Genomic DNA, 17,627 nt, shown 5'->3' on the forward strand with positions numbered 1-17,627 from the left:
CTCCCACTTCCCCCCATCCCCCTCCTATTTAACTCTCAGGCCCCTTGAGGCCCCCCCACATTCCTGATGAAGAGTTTATGTTCGAATCGTCAACTCTCCTGCTCCTTGGATGCTGCCTGACGGGCTGTGCTTTGCCAGCACACCACCTTTTGGCCATTATTAGACTGCTGACTGGATATCTCTCATTTTAAGTAATGTTAATCCAGTTAATGTCGATCTTGCTTTGCTCACCTCCTGTGCAGCTGTAACCTTGTACTTCTCACTCTTTCTCAGCACCCTACGATCAGTGTCCTTGTTTGCTATACTCTTTGCAAAACAAAGATTAGATTAGTTCCCTACGGTATGGAAACAGGCCCTTCGGCCAACAAATCCACACTGACCCTCCAAAAAGTAACCCATCCAGACGCATTCCCCTACCCTATATTTACTCCTGACTAATGCACCTAACACTATAGGCAATTTAGCGCGGTCAATTCACCTAACCTGCACATCTTTGGATTGTCGGAGGAAGCTGGAGCACCAGGGGAAGCCTCCGCAGACACTGGGAGAATGTGCAAACTCCACACAGTCACCCAAGGTGGGAATCAAACCCGGGCCCCTGGTGCTGTGAGGCAGCAGTGCTAACTACTGAGCCACCGTGCCACCCCAAAGCTTTCACTATAGTTGTGTGTATGACTACCATAAGTCAAACCAAATCAAATGTGATTTCAACTTATCAGCCCTCGCCTCAATGTTGTTCAAGTCTTGCTGTATTTGGGTATGGGCTGCTTTAGTACCTGAGGAGTTGTGAATGCTGCTGAACATTGTGCATCGTGAACAAACATTCACACTACTAACCTAATGATGGAGGAAATGTCATATTCATAGAGTCGGAGAGATCTACAGCATGGAAAATGGTCTTTCAGCCCATTGGGCCTGTGCCACTCAAAAACAAGCACTTAACTATTCTAATCCCATTGTCTGGTACTTAGCCTATAGTTTTGTATGGCTTGACATTGCAAGTGCATATCTAAATACTACTAACATGTTTGGAGGATTTCTGCCTCTATGGCCCTTACATGATTCCAGCTTCGCACCACCCTCTGATTGAAAAATGTTTTCTCTGCATCACCTCTTAAACCCCTTGCCATTTATCTTCAATCTATGTCCTTTGGTAATTGATCCCACAACCAAAGGGGAACGTTCCTTGCCTTTCATAACTTTACACATCATCAATGATATCCTCCACCAAGGACTTGTGTTCCAAGGAAAATGACCCCAATCTATTCAACCTTTTTTAAATAACTAAAACTGTCAAGCCCAGGAAACATCCGCAAACACACTGATCAATCCTCCTAGCATCCAAGTCTGAATCATTTATATATACCTTTAAACAGAAAGGATCCCAACATTGAGTCCATAGAACCTCAATGGACACAGGCTTTCAGTTACAAAAACATGTATCAGCCCTCTTCGTCCTACCACTGGACAATTCTGTATCCAATTTTCCAAATTTCATTTGGGTCTGCTGGCCTTTACCTTCACTATATGTCTCCCATGCTGGGCCTTATCAATTGCTTTGTTGAAGTCCACGTAGACTACGTCAAATGCATTACCCCCGTCTCTACATCTGGTCACCTCTTCAAAAAATTCAGTCAAGTTGATCAGAGGTGACCTTTCCTTTACAAAACCATGCTGACATTTCATGATTAATTTCAGTCCCTGAAAGTGAGTTAATTCCTTTCCTTATAACTGCTTCCAACAGTTCCCTAGCCATTGAGTTTAGACTGATTGACCTGTAGTTTCCTGGTTTTTCACTCCTTCCTTTTTTGAATAACAGTATCATGTTGGCTGTCCTCCAGTCTGGACACTTATCCTGTGGCCAGACAGGAATTGACAATTATTGCCAGGAGTGCCTCCAACCAGCAGAAAGCGCACAAGTCACTCACACTCACTCACTCACACTCACTCACACTCACTCACACTCACTCACACTCACTCACACTCACTCACACTCACTCCACTCACTCACTCTCCTTGATACCATACTCAGTTGAATCCTGCCTTGATTTCCAAAGCAATCATTCCCCCCTCACTTCTGGAATGCATCTCTTCTATTGATGTTTTGATCAAATCTGTCATGGGTTCAGGAGCCAAGTGGCAGAAATGAAATCGAAAGTTATGCCTTTGCGTGCTGCTTCATAGTACTGTTGCGTTCATCCGTCACTTTGATGATCAAGTAGTCTGACGGTGTGGCAATTGCTGTATTAGATTTTCTGTTGCTGTTTGTCGTCATGACATACTCAGGCAATTTTCTACATCGTCTGGTAGGTGAAGAAAAGGTCACCATAGTGTCGGAGGACCACAGGGTACACTCCTCATTATCACGGAGGTAGCAGGTGGTAGAGTTAACCTGGGGGTCACCATGCTTCACGTGATGGGGAAGGTGGAGGAAGTCTTCATGGTAACCTTAACCAGTACAGGAATTGACTCATGCTATTGGTATAACTGCCAATCTGCATCACCAACTTGGCTATTCAGCTGACTGACCTCTGGTTAGATGTTGGTATTGTAACTGTGTAGCCAGGACTAGAGGCACAGTTAGTTCTGGAGCACATGTCTTCAGTACAATTGCCAGAAGTTGACAGGCCTGTACTCTTCGCAGTATCTGGTGCCTTCATCTGTTTCTTGATATTACAAAGACTGAACCTACTTGGTTGAAAGCTGATATCCATAATGCCAGGCTGTCTTAGGAGTTGAGTGTGGTGCTGGAAAAGCACAGCAGGTCAGACAGCATTAGAGGAGCTGGAGACACGTCAACTCTTCTGTTCCTCGGATGCTGCCTGACCTGCTGTACTTTTCCAGCACCACGCTCTCAACTCTAATCTCCAGCATCTGCAGTCCTCACTTTTGCCTCTCTCTGAGGAGTAGTCCGAGATAAATCACTGACTGAATTTGAGTACTTCTCCCTTCTCTTTTGAGGAATTGAGTATTTCTGGAGCCTCTGGCTTTAGTGAGTTGTTTTCTTGTGCACCCCCATTCACAATTGGATGTGGCAGGACTGCAGAACTTAGGTCGTGGTTGTGGCGGAGGGGGGTCACTGATCCCAATCTATTGTGTGCTGTTTCCACGGTTTAACATACATGTATTCATGCATGTGTTATCGCTGAACCAGGCTGACACGTCACTTTTAAAATGCTAGTGCTGCTGTGGTGATGCCTTTCCGCATTGCAGAAGATGAACTTTTATTTGAGTAAATTCTTTTTCTCCTGTTGAACCTCAAAATGGCATCAGATTGTGGCAACAAAACACCTTTCACTGTATCTTCAAAATATGTGTGACAATAATTTATTTGTCCATTCATCTCCCAGTCCGATGGTAATGGGTAAAGCCTACCTGTGAGACTACAAATTGTGAGTGAATGCAAGTCTGCTGCTGCTGCAGTCTTTCAATGCCTCATCGATGCCCAGTTTAGATACCTAGTTAGATTTTTCAAAGTGCCCCCATTTCTCACATTAGTAACGCCGCACAACATGATAGAGAGTATCCTCATTACAAAGATAATGTGAATGTTTTGTTGCATCAAGAACTTTGAATTTGTTTTAACTTGGCATGTATCTTGAAACAATCTAGAAGTTTCACTTGGTTTATCACCATGAGGTAAGGAAGCTAGGGTAAAATACAATAAATCAATAAATGTGCATTTTTGCTTTGAGCAGTTGAAAAGTAATTAATATTCTAGCAGTCTTTATAAAAGTTAACGTGAAGTATGCCACAATTTATAATGTATGAAGTCCAGTATTTTCACAAGTACTGTGATAGTTCACATAGTTGTGGTGGTCTAATGACAAAGTTCTATTTACATTTAAAGATCTATGTCAAAGAACAAAGAAAATTTACAGCCCAGGAACAGGCCCTTTGGCCCTCCAAGCCTGAGCCGATCCAAATCAACTGTCTAAACTTGTCGCCCAATTCCTAAGCATCTGTATCCCTCTGCTCCCCTCCAGACGCATCTTAAATACATCTACCATGCCTGCTTCTACCACCTCTGCTGGCAACACAATCCAAATCCCCACCACCCTCTGTGTGCAGTACTTGCCGCGTGTATCCCCCTTAAACTTTGCACCTCTCATCTTGAAAGAGTGAACCTCTCGTTATTGAATCCTTCAGATTGGGGGGGAAAAAGCTTATCTCTGTCCACCTGTCTATACCCTTCATGATTTTGTAAACCTCAATCAGGTTCCCATTCAATCTCCTTTTTTCTAATGAAAATAAACCTAACCTACTCAACCTCTCTTCATAGCTAGCACCTTCCATACCAGGCAACATCCTCGTAAACTTTCTCTGCACCCTCTCCAAAGCATCTACATCCTTTTGGTAATGTGGTGACCAGAATTGTACACAGTATTCTAAATGCAGCCGAACCAATGTTTTTACAATTTTAACATGATTTGTCAGCTCTTATACTCAATACCCCGTCCAATGAAGGCAAGCATACTATATGCCTTCTTGACCCTCTATCCACCTGTGTAGCAACCTTCAGGGTACAATGGACCTGCACTCCCAGATCTCTCTGCCCATCAACTTTTCCGAAGGCTCTTCTGTTCATTGTATAATTCGCTCTAGAATTAGACTTGCCTAAATGCATCACCTCACATTTGTCTGGATTGAACTCCATCTGCCACTTTTCCGCCCAACTCTCCAGTCTATCTATATCCTCCTGTATTCTCTGCAAGTCCCTTATGTTTTTTGCCACTCCACCAGTCTTCGTGTCATCTGCAAACTTGCTGATCATACCAACAGTGCCCTCTTCCAGATCATTTATGTATATTACAAACAACAGTGGCCCCAGCACTGACCCTTGTGGAATACCACTGATCAGCTTTCTCCATTTTGAGAAACTCCCTTCAACTACTACTCTCTGTCTCCTGTTGCTCAACCAGTTCTTTATCCACCTAGCTAGAACACCCTGCACACCATGTGACTTCACTTTCTCTATTAGTCTACCATGGGGAACCTTATCAAACGCCTTACTAAAGTCCATGTACATGACATCAACAGCCCTTCCTTCATCTATCAACTTGATCACTTCTTCAAAGACCTCTATTAAGTTGGTAAGGCACGATCTCCCCCATACAAAACCATGTTGCCTATCACTGATAAGCCCATTCTTCTCTAAATATAAATAGATCCTATCCCTCAGTACCTTCTCCAGTAACTTTCCCACCACCGACGTCAGGCTCACTGGTCTATAGTTACTCAGAAAACCCCATTACCCTTCTTGTACAGAGGGACAACATGAGCAACCCTCCAGTCCTCCGGCACCTCACCTGTATTTAAGGATGCCACAAAGATATCTGTTAGGGCCTCAGCTATTTTCCCTCTTGTCTCCCTCAGCAACCTGGGATAGATCCCATCCGGTCCTGGGGATTTGTCCACCTTAATAACCTCTAACCTCCCCAACACATCTTCCCTACTTATGTTAACATGATCCAGACTAATCAAACTTCTATCTCTAACCTTAACATTCATCATGTTCCTCTCCTCAGTGAACACTGATGCAATGTAATCATTCAGAATCTCACCCATTCGCTCAGGTTCAACACACAGTCTTCCTTCGTTATCCTTTAGTGGACCAATCCTTTCTTAAGTTACCCGCTTGCTCCTTATATAAGAATAAAATGCTTTGGGACTCTCCTTAATTCTGCTAGCTAAAGCTATTTCATTACCCCTTTTAGCACGCTTGATTCTTTACAACTTTTCCCCTGTTAAGTGACAAATTAATTTCTGCCCCAGATGTGTACACGTTTGGCTTTGTTGATTTTTTTTGTTAAATGCACTTTGAGCGACTTTCATTTTGACAGTCATTTAGAAGAAACAGTTGATGTGAATTTTCTTCATCTGGGAGATCTGAGAGAAAGCTAAAATTAGTCTGCCTTATTTTTTAGGTAATATTCGAGGAGCGACAATAGTGGATGCCTTAGACACATTGTACATTATGGGTATGCATGACGAATTTAAAGAAGCAAAGGAATGGGTTGAAAGGAATCTTGACTTCAATGTGGTAAGTATTTTAAAAATAACAACTTTTCTGTTTCTCATAAAATAATTGAGAAAGATGACATGTGACCTGAGCAGTTGAGAAAGAAGACCGAGGAGTTGGAGTCGCTTGTTCCATTGTGCATAGATGTTTAACTCTTGGGTGTAACATTTAGGGCAAATGTCGAGGCTAAGGATGCAGCACTTAGGACAGTCCTGTCTGACCCATACACTCAGCTAGAAAGCTATGACTCTACACCCAGAAAGTAAATTGTGCTTTCAATTTGAGTTGTAGCAGCACACAAGAAGACCATCATTTTGCTTAAGTATGTATGTGTGCCAAGCTTGGAATCAGACTTAGAGCTCAAATTGCAGAGGCTGAATTAAACAATCATGTTCCAGACAGTGGATACCATTAAAGCCTTCAACTCTTGAGAACACAGTGATGTCTGAGCGTGAAAGACATTTTTGATAATCTTCGAACCCACATCATTAGTCTTGTTTTCTCTCTTTACTACTTGGTGGCTGATTTTTAATTGTAGCTCTCCTATACTTCTGACTGTTCGGTATAATTTAAGCCAATAGATTACATTCATTAAAGTGACATGTTTTTAATGGAATCTGGTAAATCTCCTATGGTATCACTCTCTAAGGTGATCTGTTTCTAATGTTAGTAATATAGTATGCCATCATACATTCTGTTTGCATACAGTTTTGTGCGATCTGCTTTAATATCCTTTTTTTAAAAAAACAGAAATGGGAGAGGGGGCAGTTGAAATAAGATACTTGTTATTAAATGTAATAAAGAATTTGGAAAATTTCTTCACCCACAGTCACTAGAATGTTGAACTTGGTACCACACGAACTTGATAAATACAGTAAAGGAAAAAGAAATTAAAAATTGCTGAAGAGGGTGAAAGAAGGTTTTTGTGAGCATAAACACCATTTCAAGCCAGATCCCAGGATAGCCTGTTTCGATGCTGGATGTTCTATATCATTAGGTACTACAATTCCCATAAATTAGCATATCATTTAAAGGGGAGTTGTTTTTCTCGTAAATTCCATTCTTTGTAAACCCTGGCTTCTCCCAACATTGGGACAAGCACCAGGGATCAATTGGCATTCATTTCTTTAGGCTAAGACAGAAGTTTGTATGTTTGCCAAAGTATTAAGTTTGAAGTGTGATAGAGGTGTCTGTATACACTGGGATTTTCTTTGTGTGCATAACAAGCCAGATGCTGTGCTATTTCATGAGGAGAGGAATATTATCCTTGCTATAATGCCATCTTTTGCTAAGGTAAAGTGGTGACCTTCTTGTTCAAAAAATAATCCAAGTCCAAAAGAGACTACAAGGTTAGAGGGTGGAACAGGTAGAACAGGAAGCTAGAATAATCTCTGGTGATGGGAGAATGCATGCAGAGCAGGGTATAAGGGAAGATTAGAAGGGGTAGTGTGGAATATGTAGTATACACAGTAAAAGGCCAGATTTAGAGTAGTGGTGGGATGCAGTTGGATGGAGTGAATTATAAGCCAACACTGAGATGATGCTAGAAATGTCACAAGTGTGGTTGTAGCTCTGAAAATCTCAGTGCAACTTGGTAGGGAGTTGCAGGATATTGACCCAGAAACAGCAAAGATGTCCCAGCTTATTTCTAAGCTAGGGAATTGTGAAAGTTGATAGGAAGCATGGAGTAAATGGTATTTTCGTGCACCTGCCTAGTCATTCTAGGTGGTATAGGCTGCAGATTTGGGAGGTGCTGTCAGCGGAGCCTTGTAAAGTTTCTTGTAGATGGTGCAGCCACACTGCACTGGTGGTGGAGGAAAAGAACGTTTCAGGATATGACTGAATGCTGGTGTGAAGCAACACTCACTCGGGCAGGTGTAGAATACAGCTGACTTGTGCCTTCGTCAGGGTACGAAGGCATTTGAGTTCACTTGCCACAGAATATTCAAACTCCGTCCAACTCCTGTTACTGCAGTATTTATAGCTGATCCAATAATCTTTCTCATTGGAGGTAACCCCCCAGGATGTTGGCATTGGAAGATTTTAAGGAGATAGTGCCATTGACAATCAAGGGGATGTTGTTAAATTATCAGTGCAATTAGTCATTGACTGACACTTGTGTAATGTCAGTATTACCAGCGTTTGTATAGTTAAGTTTTTTTTGTTTGGTATTACATAAATCATTTTGTGCTTATTGAAGAAACTTAGCTGAGTGAAATTTTTATTCTCAACTTAACATAGATATACAATTTAATGAGTAAAACATTTAAACATTTGTTGTGATCAGTGGAGTAGTAGGGCTAGTAGTCTGCGGACAAACCTTGGTTGAAAGACTGTTGAGAAGGGATAATTTATCACTCTGAGAATGAAAGTGGAGAGTACCACACTCAGATTCATAGCATGGTTACACTGTAGAAGGAGGCCATTTAACCTATGAGAGGAACTCATCACATTTGAACAAACTGACAAAAGTGAGGATTGCAGATGTTGGAGATCAGAGTCTAGATTATAGTGGTGCTGGAAAAGCACAGCAGGTCAGGCAGCATCCAAGGAGCAGGAAAATCGACGTTTCAGGCAAAAGCCCTTCATTAGGAATGAGGACGCTTTTCCAGCACCACTCTAATCTAAACATATGAACAACCTGCCTCTTCCCCAGCTTCTGGGAAATGTCTCCTCTTTTAGATGATTGCCTAATTCCCTTTCAAAGGCCTTGATTGAAACTATTCACCACCTACTCAGTGCAATCCAGATTCTAACCACTTGCTCCTCAAAATAGCTTTTCCTCATCTTGTCATTGCTTTTGACCAATGATGTTAAGTCAGTGTCCTCTGCCTATGGGATCACACTCTATTTTTTCCAGAATCCTCATAGTTTGAGTCTTCAAGTGAAATTGACATTTCAAGTTCAGTGACCCTTTGTCACAACTCGCTATTAACTGTGCTTTCTCTCCACAGACGCAGCCAGACCTGTTGAGTTTCTCCAGCAATTTCTGTTTTTGTTTCATATCTTCAGCATCTGTAGCTCTTTGGTATATTCTAGTGAACGCGTTTTCCTAGCAATTTGATATTATTTGTTAACTCTGGAGCCTGGTCAATGTAACTGTATTGCACAGTAAAAAGTATAGTATTTTTAAAATACATTTCTTCTCTATTTTTTGATGTATTTTGTTTTGCAGGTTATTTCCGCTAGGACTATAGTCTTGCTTATATAACATTACAGTATTTAAGCTTACATTTGTTTCTTTCGGCAATATATGCCTGGGGAAGAAAACAATCTCAGGTTTGAAAACTGATCTCTGTGAGATACTGCGATTGGTTTAAAGTTGTGTTCTTCAGTAATGCATTCATGCCTTGGAGGATTTATTGTATTTAGGATAGCTGTGATCTTTCAGCTGACCTTCTAAGGAACCTCATTATATATCTTGCCTGTAAAATCAGTCGTTCACCACTACTCTGATTCCTGTTACTCAATCAGCTTCGTAGCACTATTGTCCCTTTTATTCCATGGACTGTAACATTGCTGAGATCCTGTTTTGAGTCTTTGTAGACGATACCATATAATAGAGAACCTAAGACTCTTCCTCTGGGAGTATGGGATCAAATCCCAACATGGTAGATGAAATTTGAATGCAAGAAAAATCTGAAATTAAAAATTGGCTTAATGGTGACCATGATTGTCATAAAAGCCCATCTGATTTAGTGTCCTTCGGGAAGGAAAACTGCCATGCTGATGTTGTAAACCCTTATCAACCTTCTCTGTTGCCTCAATGGAAAAAGTCAATTAAGTTAGTTATACACAATTTTTCCCCTCACAAGTGCATGCTTTAATGTATCAGTGTTTGTCGAAGTGACAATTATTTTTGTCCAAGATATTACTCATTCTAAAAGCTTCCCAGCTATTGTGGTTTGTTATGAATGGGGTAGTCCACCTTTTTAATCTAATTAGTAGAAAGCTTGAGAATTTGAGAATAAACAGTGAGAAGTTTGTTGTGTTGCTGTAAACTATTTACAGGTTGTGTGAATACTGCTGTCAATACCACTGTTCATGCTAGAAGCCTTCCATGTCTCTCCACTCACTGTCCCAACCTCGTTGCACTCATGGGGCGTCATCACGGTGGGTGCTTCTAATCTCTCACTTTCAGATATTGATCCTTTAAGGTCCATATACAACACTTTTCTCTCTCTCCGGCTACCCCCACCCCACCCAAGTCTTTGTCTTGAGTATGGTGCCATCGCATATGTTCATTTTTGTATATTTATACTTGCATACAGCACCTTAGATTAAAGCTCTCCAAGATATCTTTGCTGAGTTAAGTTGGAATAACTAAATAAGGAGAAGCAATTGTATAGTGGTAATATAACTGGACTCGTGTTACAAAATCTAAGACTCTTCCTCCGGGGGTATGGGTTCAAATCCCATCATGGCAGATGATGAAATTTGAATGCAAGAAAAATTTGAAACTAAAACATTGGCTTAATGGTGACCATGATTGTCATAAAAACCCATCTGATTCACAGTGTCCTTCAGGAAGGAAAACTGACTTGTATATGACTCCAGAGCCACAATAATATGGCTGTCTCTTAACTGCCTCTCAGCAATTAGGGATGGGCAGTAAATGTTAATCTAATAGCAGCACCCCTATGCCATCAACTAACCAAATTAAAATTTGTCATCAGCTAGTATCTCGTGACAGTAGTGATGTGTTTCAATGTTCAAAGTAAATTTTCATGACTATATAACCAGGTCATTAGTTTGGCTAACTTCTGTGTAAGATTCGTGGGTTTTGATGCATTCCTGCTCTTGCATCTGTTCCTAATGAATTTGATTGTGTCTGTTCCGATGTGTTGGCCATTGTGACCACAGTGGATAGAGTTAACTATTCAATTTCTTCAATAAAACTCCCATCTCGTCATGCAATACCTTGTCAACAGTTCTCTAGACAATATATCTGCTGTTGTTTGACATTTACCTTGTGCATAAACTGTTTCATAAGCAAAGTTCATCAATCTCAATAAAAGCCGCATATTTTTGAAGGTATTCTTGTGTTCTTTCTCATTGAGTAAGAAAACAAAGTTTGTGTTTGTCTTCGTTATAATTTGCGGACCAATGATGATGTACTTTGAGAATTTTTCATAAATGTATTTAACTGAAAGAGCTTCTTTTCCTTTAACTACACATCTTATTTCTTTGTCTCATGGTGCTCAAGATGCATAAGAAACTGTCTGCTTGTTCATGAAAAGTACTGCTTATTCTGTGGCTGAAACATCTCCTACTGTCATTGTTAATAGTGAGGGATTCAAATGTGCTCAGGTGTGTGTGGGTATTAGCATTTTCTTTATTTCCTGAGATACCTGTTCCTGATGAGGATTCCAACACCATGCTTCAGTTTTATTCAGGAGTTGTCTCAAAGATTCAGCCACAGTTGCTAAATTGAGTAAAACCTTTTCTGACTGATTATTGTATTCAGTCTATCTAACCTTTAAACGCTTCAGAGTAGTCCTTTTCAAAGTGACTATTGACTTCCTGTCGATTCCTTTAACTTTCTGAATTAGATTTAGGTCAATACTTCAGCTTGAGTGAAAATTCCTGATTATGTAATGCATATAAATTTCCTTTTATCTGGTTACCTTATGTTAAAGAGCTGCTTGTGAAATTTCTTTGATTTAATTTCTTCTGTACTGTGCAACTAAAGTTCTCTTGTTGCAAAGAGCATTTTGCTAACTAAGGTTCTCTGACAAAAATCTTGCACCAAGGTCCAACTTGAATTTGATAACATGTCCATTGACATAAACGTCTACTCAAGCAAAAGTGGAGTTTGAAGTTTTAGTGGGATTTAAGTAAGATCGTGCTTAGGCCCAGATGTGATATATCACAGGCTGCTGTGAGATGCAAGAGAGGGCATTGCAGGAGCCCTGAAATTAATTTTTTAATCCTCTCTGGACATTAAGGTACCAGAGGCTTGGAGGACAACTAAAGTATAACCCCTTATTCAAGAAAGGTGGTAGGGATAAACCAGAGAATGATAGGCCAGTGAGTGTGACATCAGTGATGGCTAAACTATTGAAATATTTTCTAAAGTATAGATTAAATCGCCATGTGGAAAAGCAAGTATTAATCAAGGATAGTCAGCATGGCTTTGTATATGGACGATTGTCTCACAGGATTGATGGAGATATTGGAGGATGTGAATAGATGTGTAGGTGAAGATAGAACATAGACTATGTTCTATCGTCCAGTGGATTTAATTTACGTGGACCTCGGTAAGACTTTTGACAAATTCTCAAGAAGGAGGCTGGTGACGAAGGTAAGAGCCCAGGGATCCAAGGTAGTTTGGCCAGTTGAATCCAAAATTGGTTTTGCAGCAGAAGGGGATGGCTGAAGGTTTGTTTTGTGACATGAGGCCTGTGTCCAGTGCCAGGTTTGCTCCTGGGTCCCTTGCTGTTTGTGCACTTTAATAATCGAGACATGAATATAAGATTTGATCAGAATGTTTACAGATGACATAAAGATTAGTGGTGTGGTAAATAGCGAGAAGGAAAGGCTAACACTACAGGACAACTTGCAGGTCAGATGATCAGAATAATGGCTAATGGAAGTTCATCCTAAAAAGTGTGAAGTGTGCATTTTGGGAGGACAAACAAGGCATGAGAATGTATGATAAATGTTTGAGTCGTAGAAAGGATCAGCTAGACATTTGTGTTCATATCCACAGATCTTTGAAGAAAATAAGACAAGTAGATGAGGTGGTTAAAAAGGCACATGGGATTCTTGTCTTTTTGTTGAGCTATGTTGAATATAAGAGCACAGAGGCTATGATGGAGCTGCAGTTTGGTAACAACTCTAGTACTGTGTGCAGTTATAGTTGCCACGCTATAGGAAGGATGTGATTGCATTTGAGAGAGTGCAGTGGCCATGCGCTATGATTAGTCTGGCACATTTCAGCGATGAACTGGAATTCACTGTCTGAAGAGGTGGTTGAGGCAGGAGCCACCACAGGTTTTGAGATGGGGTGTGGACACGGTTGCACTGTTGCCTGACAATGCCACGGATTCTGGATTGATTCCAGCCTTGGGCAACTGTCTGCCTGGGTTTCTTCTGGGTGCTCCAGTTTCCTCCCATAATCCAAAAGATGTGCAGGTTAGGTGAATTGGCCATGTTAAATTGTCCATCGTGTTCATGGATTAGATTAGATTAGATTACTTACAGTGTGGAAACAGGCCCTTCGGCCCAACAAGTCCACACCGCCCCGCCGAAGCGCAACCCACCCATACCCCTGCATTTACCCCTTACCTAACACTACGGGCAATTTAGCGTGACCAATTTACATGACCTGCACATCTTTGGACTGTGGGAGGAAACTGGAGCACCCGGAGGAAACCCACGCCGACACGAGGAGAATGTGCAAACTCCACAGTCAGTCACCTGAGGTGGGAATTGAACCCAGGTCTCTGGCGCTGTGAGGCAGCAGTGCTAACCACTGTGCCACTGTGCTGCCCACGTGTAGATGTGTAGGTTAAGTGCATTAGTCAGGGGTAAATGTAGGATAATAGGGGAGGGGAATGGGTCTGGAAGGGTTACTCTTCAGAGGCTTGGTGTGAACTTGTTGGGCCGATGGGCCTATTTCCACACTGTAGGGACTCTGAATATTTAGACAATCGCTTGAAATGCCACAGCATTAAAGGCTACGGGTCTCGTGCTGGAAAATGGAACTCGATGCTTGAGGACCCACGTGAACCAACAGCAGAAAGGACTTTCTCCATGCTGTAAAACTCTCTGACTATGTCTCCTTTCCCAGAGCTTTCTTACTCTCTCTGTATTTTTTTTTTGCTTCTCGACTTCTGGTTATCTTGTAAACTATAAATAGTTTTCTCTAGAGTGAATAATCTTTGGCCTGTAGTAAGTCTGACAAAGATTCATCAGCAATATCTACGACAATGTGGTCTCTATTCAATTTTATCTTAAAAATATCTATGTTTACACCTCTGAACTAATCTGTAAGAAAATTAATAAAAAGCATTTGTCAGTTCACCAGGATCTGGACTCTGTACTTAAATCTTGCTATTTCCAGAACTTTATTAGTTCTGAGATTGAAGTAACTATCAAAAGCTTTGAAACTTGATTGTCTTCTCTAATGCTTCATTAATTCCTTGTTGAGCAATTGTACTATCTCCTGTTTCTAATTATATCAAGATGTGTGTGACTTGTCCCGCTGCAGTCTTGCTATCTCATATCGAATCATTTCTGTATCTTAAAAATTGTCATCTCAATAATAACCAATTCTGTGTTTTGGTCGATCTCTGAGATTAAGTCTTTCTGGCAACAAGAATTCAGATGCCGTTACTTTCAATATATGCAGCATATACATAGTCAATATTTTTGTTTTACTTATCTTACTTATCTATAGAAACTTTACTATGCTTTGCAACTTCACCCACTGCAGTTCCTTTTCCTTTTGAAAATTTCTCTTCTGGACTAGGCTTTTGTTTTGAAAATTACACAGGCACTTAAATCAGCACACCCAGTTTTTTTCGTAGTATTTTTCTGGGTCTCCATTTTACCAGAATTTCTGATTCTTGTGATCATTTCTTACTTTGCTTTTCCCATTTGTGTTTCTTGGTTTCCTGGGTATGATAACATTGACACCCAGATGGAGTTCTGGATTAGTGGTGCTGGACGAGCACAGCAGTTCAGGCAGCATCCGAGGAGCGGCAAAAGCCCTTCAGGAATAAAGGCAGAGAGCCTGAAGCGTGGAGAGATAAGCTAGAGGAGGGTGGGGGTGGGGAGAAAGTAGCATAGAGTACAATAGGTGAGTGGGGGAGGGGATGAAGGTGATAGGTTGGGGGCATCGACCCGAAACATCGATTTTACTGTTCCTCGGATGCTGCCTGACCTGCTGTGCTCTTCCAGCACCACTGATCCAGAATCTGGTTTCCAGCATCTGCAGTCATTGTTTTTACCCAGATGGAGTTGCAGAATGTTTAAAATTACCACACTTTTCAGCCTGAATGTATTGCATTGTTAGTTGAGTTTTCTTTTAACCTTAATTGAAATTCTTTTTCTCACCCAATCCTCAATTATTGTTCAGCTCATTGGCGTAAAACTGAATTCAAGACCTTGCAGACGCACCGCCTCATGCAATGCAGCCTATATCTTTGTTATGCAACTCTTCAGCTTCTTTCTTCTACACCTCTTGTTGCTGTTCTCGCCACTTTGTTCCTTTTCTTCGTGATATCTTTCTTGACCTCTATTCTCATCACATTTTCAGCATTTTGGATTCAGATGAATACCTGCTGTTGCTGCCACAGATGTTGCAATGTCGTGGTTAATTGTGAATTAGGACTTTCATGCTCTTGGTTTAACTAGTAAAGATTTCAACAATAGACTGAGGTAAACAGGAAGAGATGTCTTCTATTGCTGTAAACTATATGCAAGTTACATGAACCTCTACCAATGGTGCTATTCACGCTAAAAGCCTTCCACATCTCCCCACTGACTGTGTCAGTGTTTCTGTCTTTGTCTCTGTGTGACATTCCCACAGTGGGTAGTGTTAACGTCAGTCTTCCAGATATTAACCCGTGCAGACTTATAGGTACAACCTTTAACTGGGGTTAAACTGCCTGTAGTTGCTGGGCTTATTCTTGCACTCTTCAGTTGATCAAGGGATGTAGCATTTGCATTCCAAAATTCTCTGGCACTTTCACATGTTTTAAAAAAAGTTTCAGAAAATTATGATCAGTGTCTTTTCCCCTTATAAAAATTGGTAAGTGCCTTTATAGACAGGCAGTATTTCCTTATCCTCCTGAGGAAGCAGAGACATTGTTGTGCTTTCTTGACTGCCGCATCAACATGGGTGAACCAGGACAGATTATTGGTGATTATCACTCCTTGGAACTTGACACTGTCGACCATCTCCACCTCCGCAGCATTGAAGTAGACAGGGACGTGCCCTCTACCTTGCTTCCTGAAGTCAATGACCAGTTCTTTCATTCTGCTTTTTACCCTGGTTTTCTCTTTCTGTTATGATCCCCAATGAGAAGGCCAACTTTGCTTTGATCCTAGATGAGATTATCAAATTTGTTATGGTCCCAGACCATAACAACAAACTGTTACTATCTGACTGGGGAACAAAAACTTTTATTTATGTGTGAGATCCAAGGACCGTGGTAAGGGAATAACGCCACAAGCAATAATACTTTGCTGGACAAATTAAAGTTGTAATACAAGAAAATACAACTTACTTTTAACACCCAAAATTAGCCTGTGATGAAACGAGTAATACCTTGTGATGGAATACCCAAAATCCATATCAAACAGCCAATTCAATCAGGACAGATTCCATTGATTTCTCACTAATTCTCCAGATATTAATGATGTGATGCATCAACAGATCTCATTAAATTTTACAAGGCATTGTAATACTAATTTTGATGATATGATCTTAAAATATATACTTAAGATTCCTTCCACCATGCCTCAAAGACAGATCCTGTTCTAGTTGATAACATTCCTATCCTGAGCTAATCTTGACTCTGAAACTGCAATCCTGTACTTAATTGCCAACACAATATCCGCTTTCTAGCAGCTGTTGGTTCTAATAAGCTATACTCTCCATACCTTCATGACTGTGTGACCAAATTTCATCCTAACTCTATCTACAAGTTCACTGATGACACCACTGTTGTAAGCCAGATCTCTCATAATGATGAAACAGAATACAGGAAAGAGAGAGAACGAGCTTGGTGGCATGGTGTAAAGATAAAACAACTCTCCCTCAGCATCAGTAGAAGGAAAGAACTGGTCACTGACTTCTGGTAGCAAGGTAGAAGGCACGTCTTTGTCTACTTCAATGCTGCTGAGGTGGAGATGGTCGACAGTGTCAAGTTCCAAGGAGTGATGATCTCCAACAATCTGTCCTGGTCCACCCATGTTGATACTACAGTCCAGAAAGCACAACAATGCCTCTACTTCCTCAGGGCGCTAAGGAAATTCTGCATGTCGATAAAGGCACTTACCAATTTTTTATAGATACATAATAGAAAGCATTCTATCCAGATGCATCATGGCTTGGTATGGCAACTGCTCTGTCAAGGAACCCAAGAAATTGCAGAGAGTTATGAACATAGCCCAGACCATCACACAAGCCAACCTTCCAAGATTGCTTCAATCTGCAGTTTGAGAAGGAGAGGGTACAATCGGAAGTGACAATATTTCTGTTGAATAAAGGGAACTATGGAGCTATGAGGGAGGAGCTGGCCAAAGTTCAATGGTGCAATACCTTAGCAGGGATGACTGTGGAGGAACAATGGCAGGTATTGCTGTGTATTATGCAGAAGATGCAGGATCAGTTCATACCAAAAAAGAAGAAAGATCCTAGGAGGAGGCATGAGTGGCCGTGGCTGACGAGGGAAGTTAAGAAACATATAAAGTTAAAAGAGAAAAAGTATAACATAACAAAGGTAAGTGGGAAAACGGAGGACTGGGAAGCTTTTAAAGAACAAAAGAGGATTACTAAGAAGGAAATACGCAAAGAAAAAATGAGGTACGAAGGTAAACTGGCCAAAAATATAAAGGAGAATAGTAAAAGCTTTTTTAGGTATGTGAAAGG

At 40.9% G+C, this 17,627-nt stretch overlaps 1 protein-coding gene and 1 pseudogene across 1 annotated transcript in view; both read left to right on the top strand.

Annotated features, from left to right (window-relative positions):
- Positions 1 to 17,627, top strand: part of man1a1 (mannosidase, alpha, class 1A, member 1) — a 460,574-nt gene that overhangs the window by 183,728 nt on the left and 259,219 nt on the right. Inside the window, exon 3 of the mRNA XM_043684356.1 lies at positions 5,928 to 6,043. Coding sequence (XP_043540291.1) covers positions 5,928 to 6,043 — 116 coding nt within the window. The remainder of the gene's footprint in view (positions 1 to 5,927; positions 6,044 to 17,627) is intronic.
- Positions 12,243 to 17,627, top strand: part of LOC122548585 — a 13,474-nt pseudogene continuing 8,089 nt past the window's right edge.

The sequence above is a fragment of the Chiloscyllium plagiosum genome, chromosome 3, assembly GCF_004010195.1.
Source record: "Chiloscyllium plagiosum isolate BGI_BamShark_2017 chromosome 3, ASM401019v2, whole genome shotgun sequence".
Taxonomy (NCBI): Eukaryota; Metazoa; Chordata; class Chondrichthyes; order Orectolobiformes; family Hemiscylliidae; genus Chiloscyllium; species Chiloscyllium plagiosum.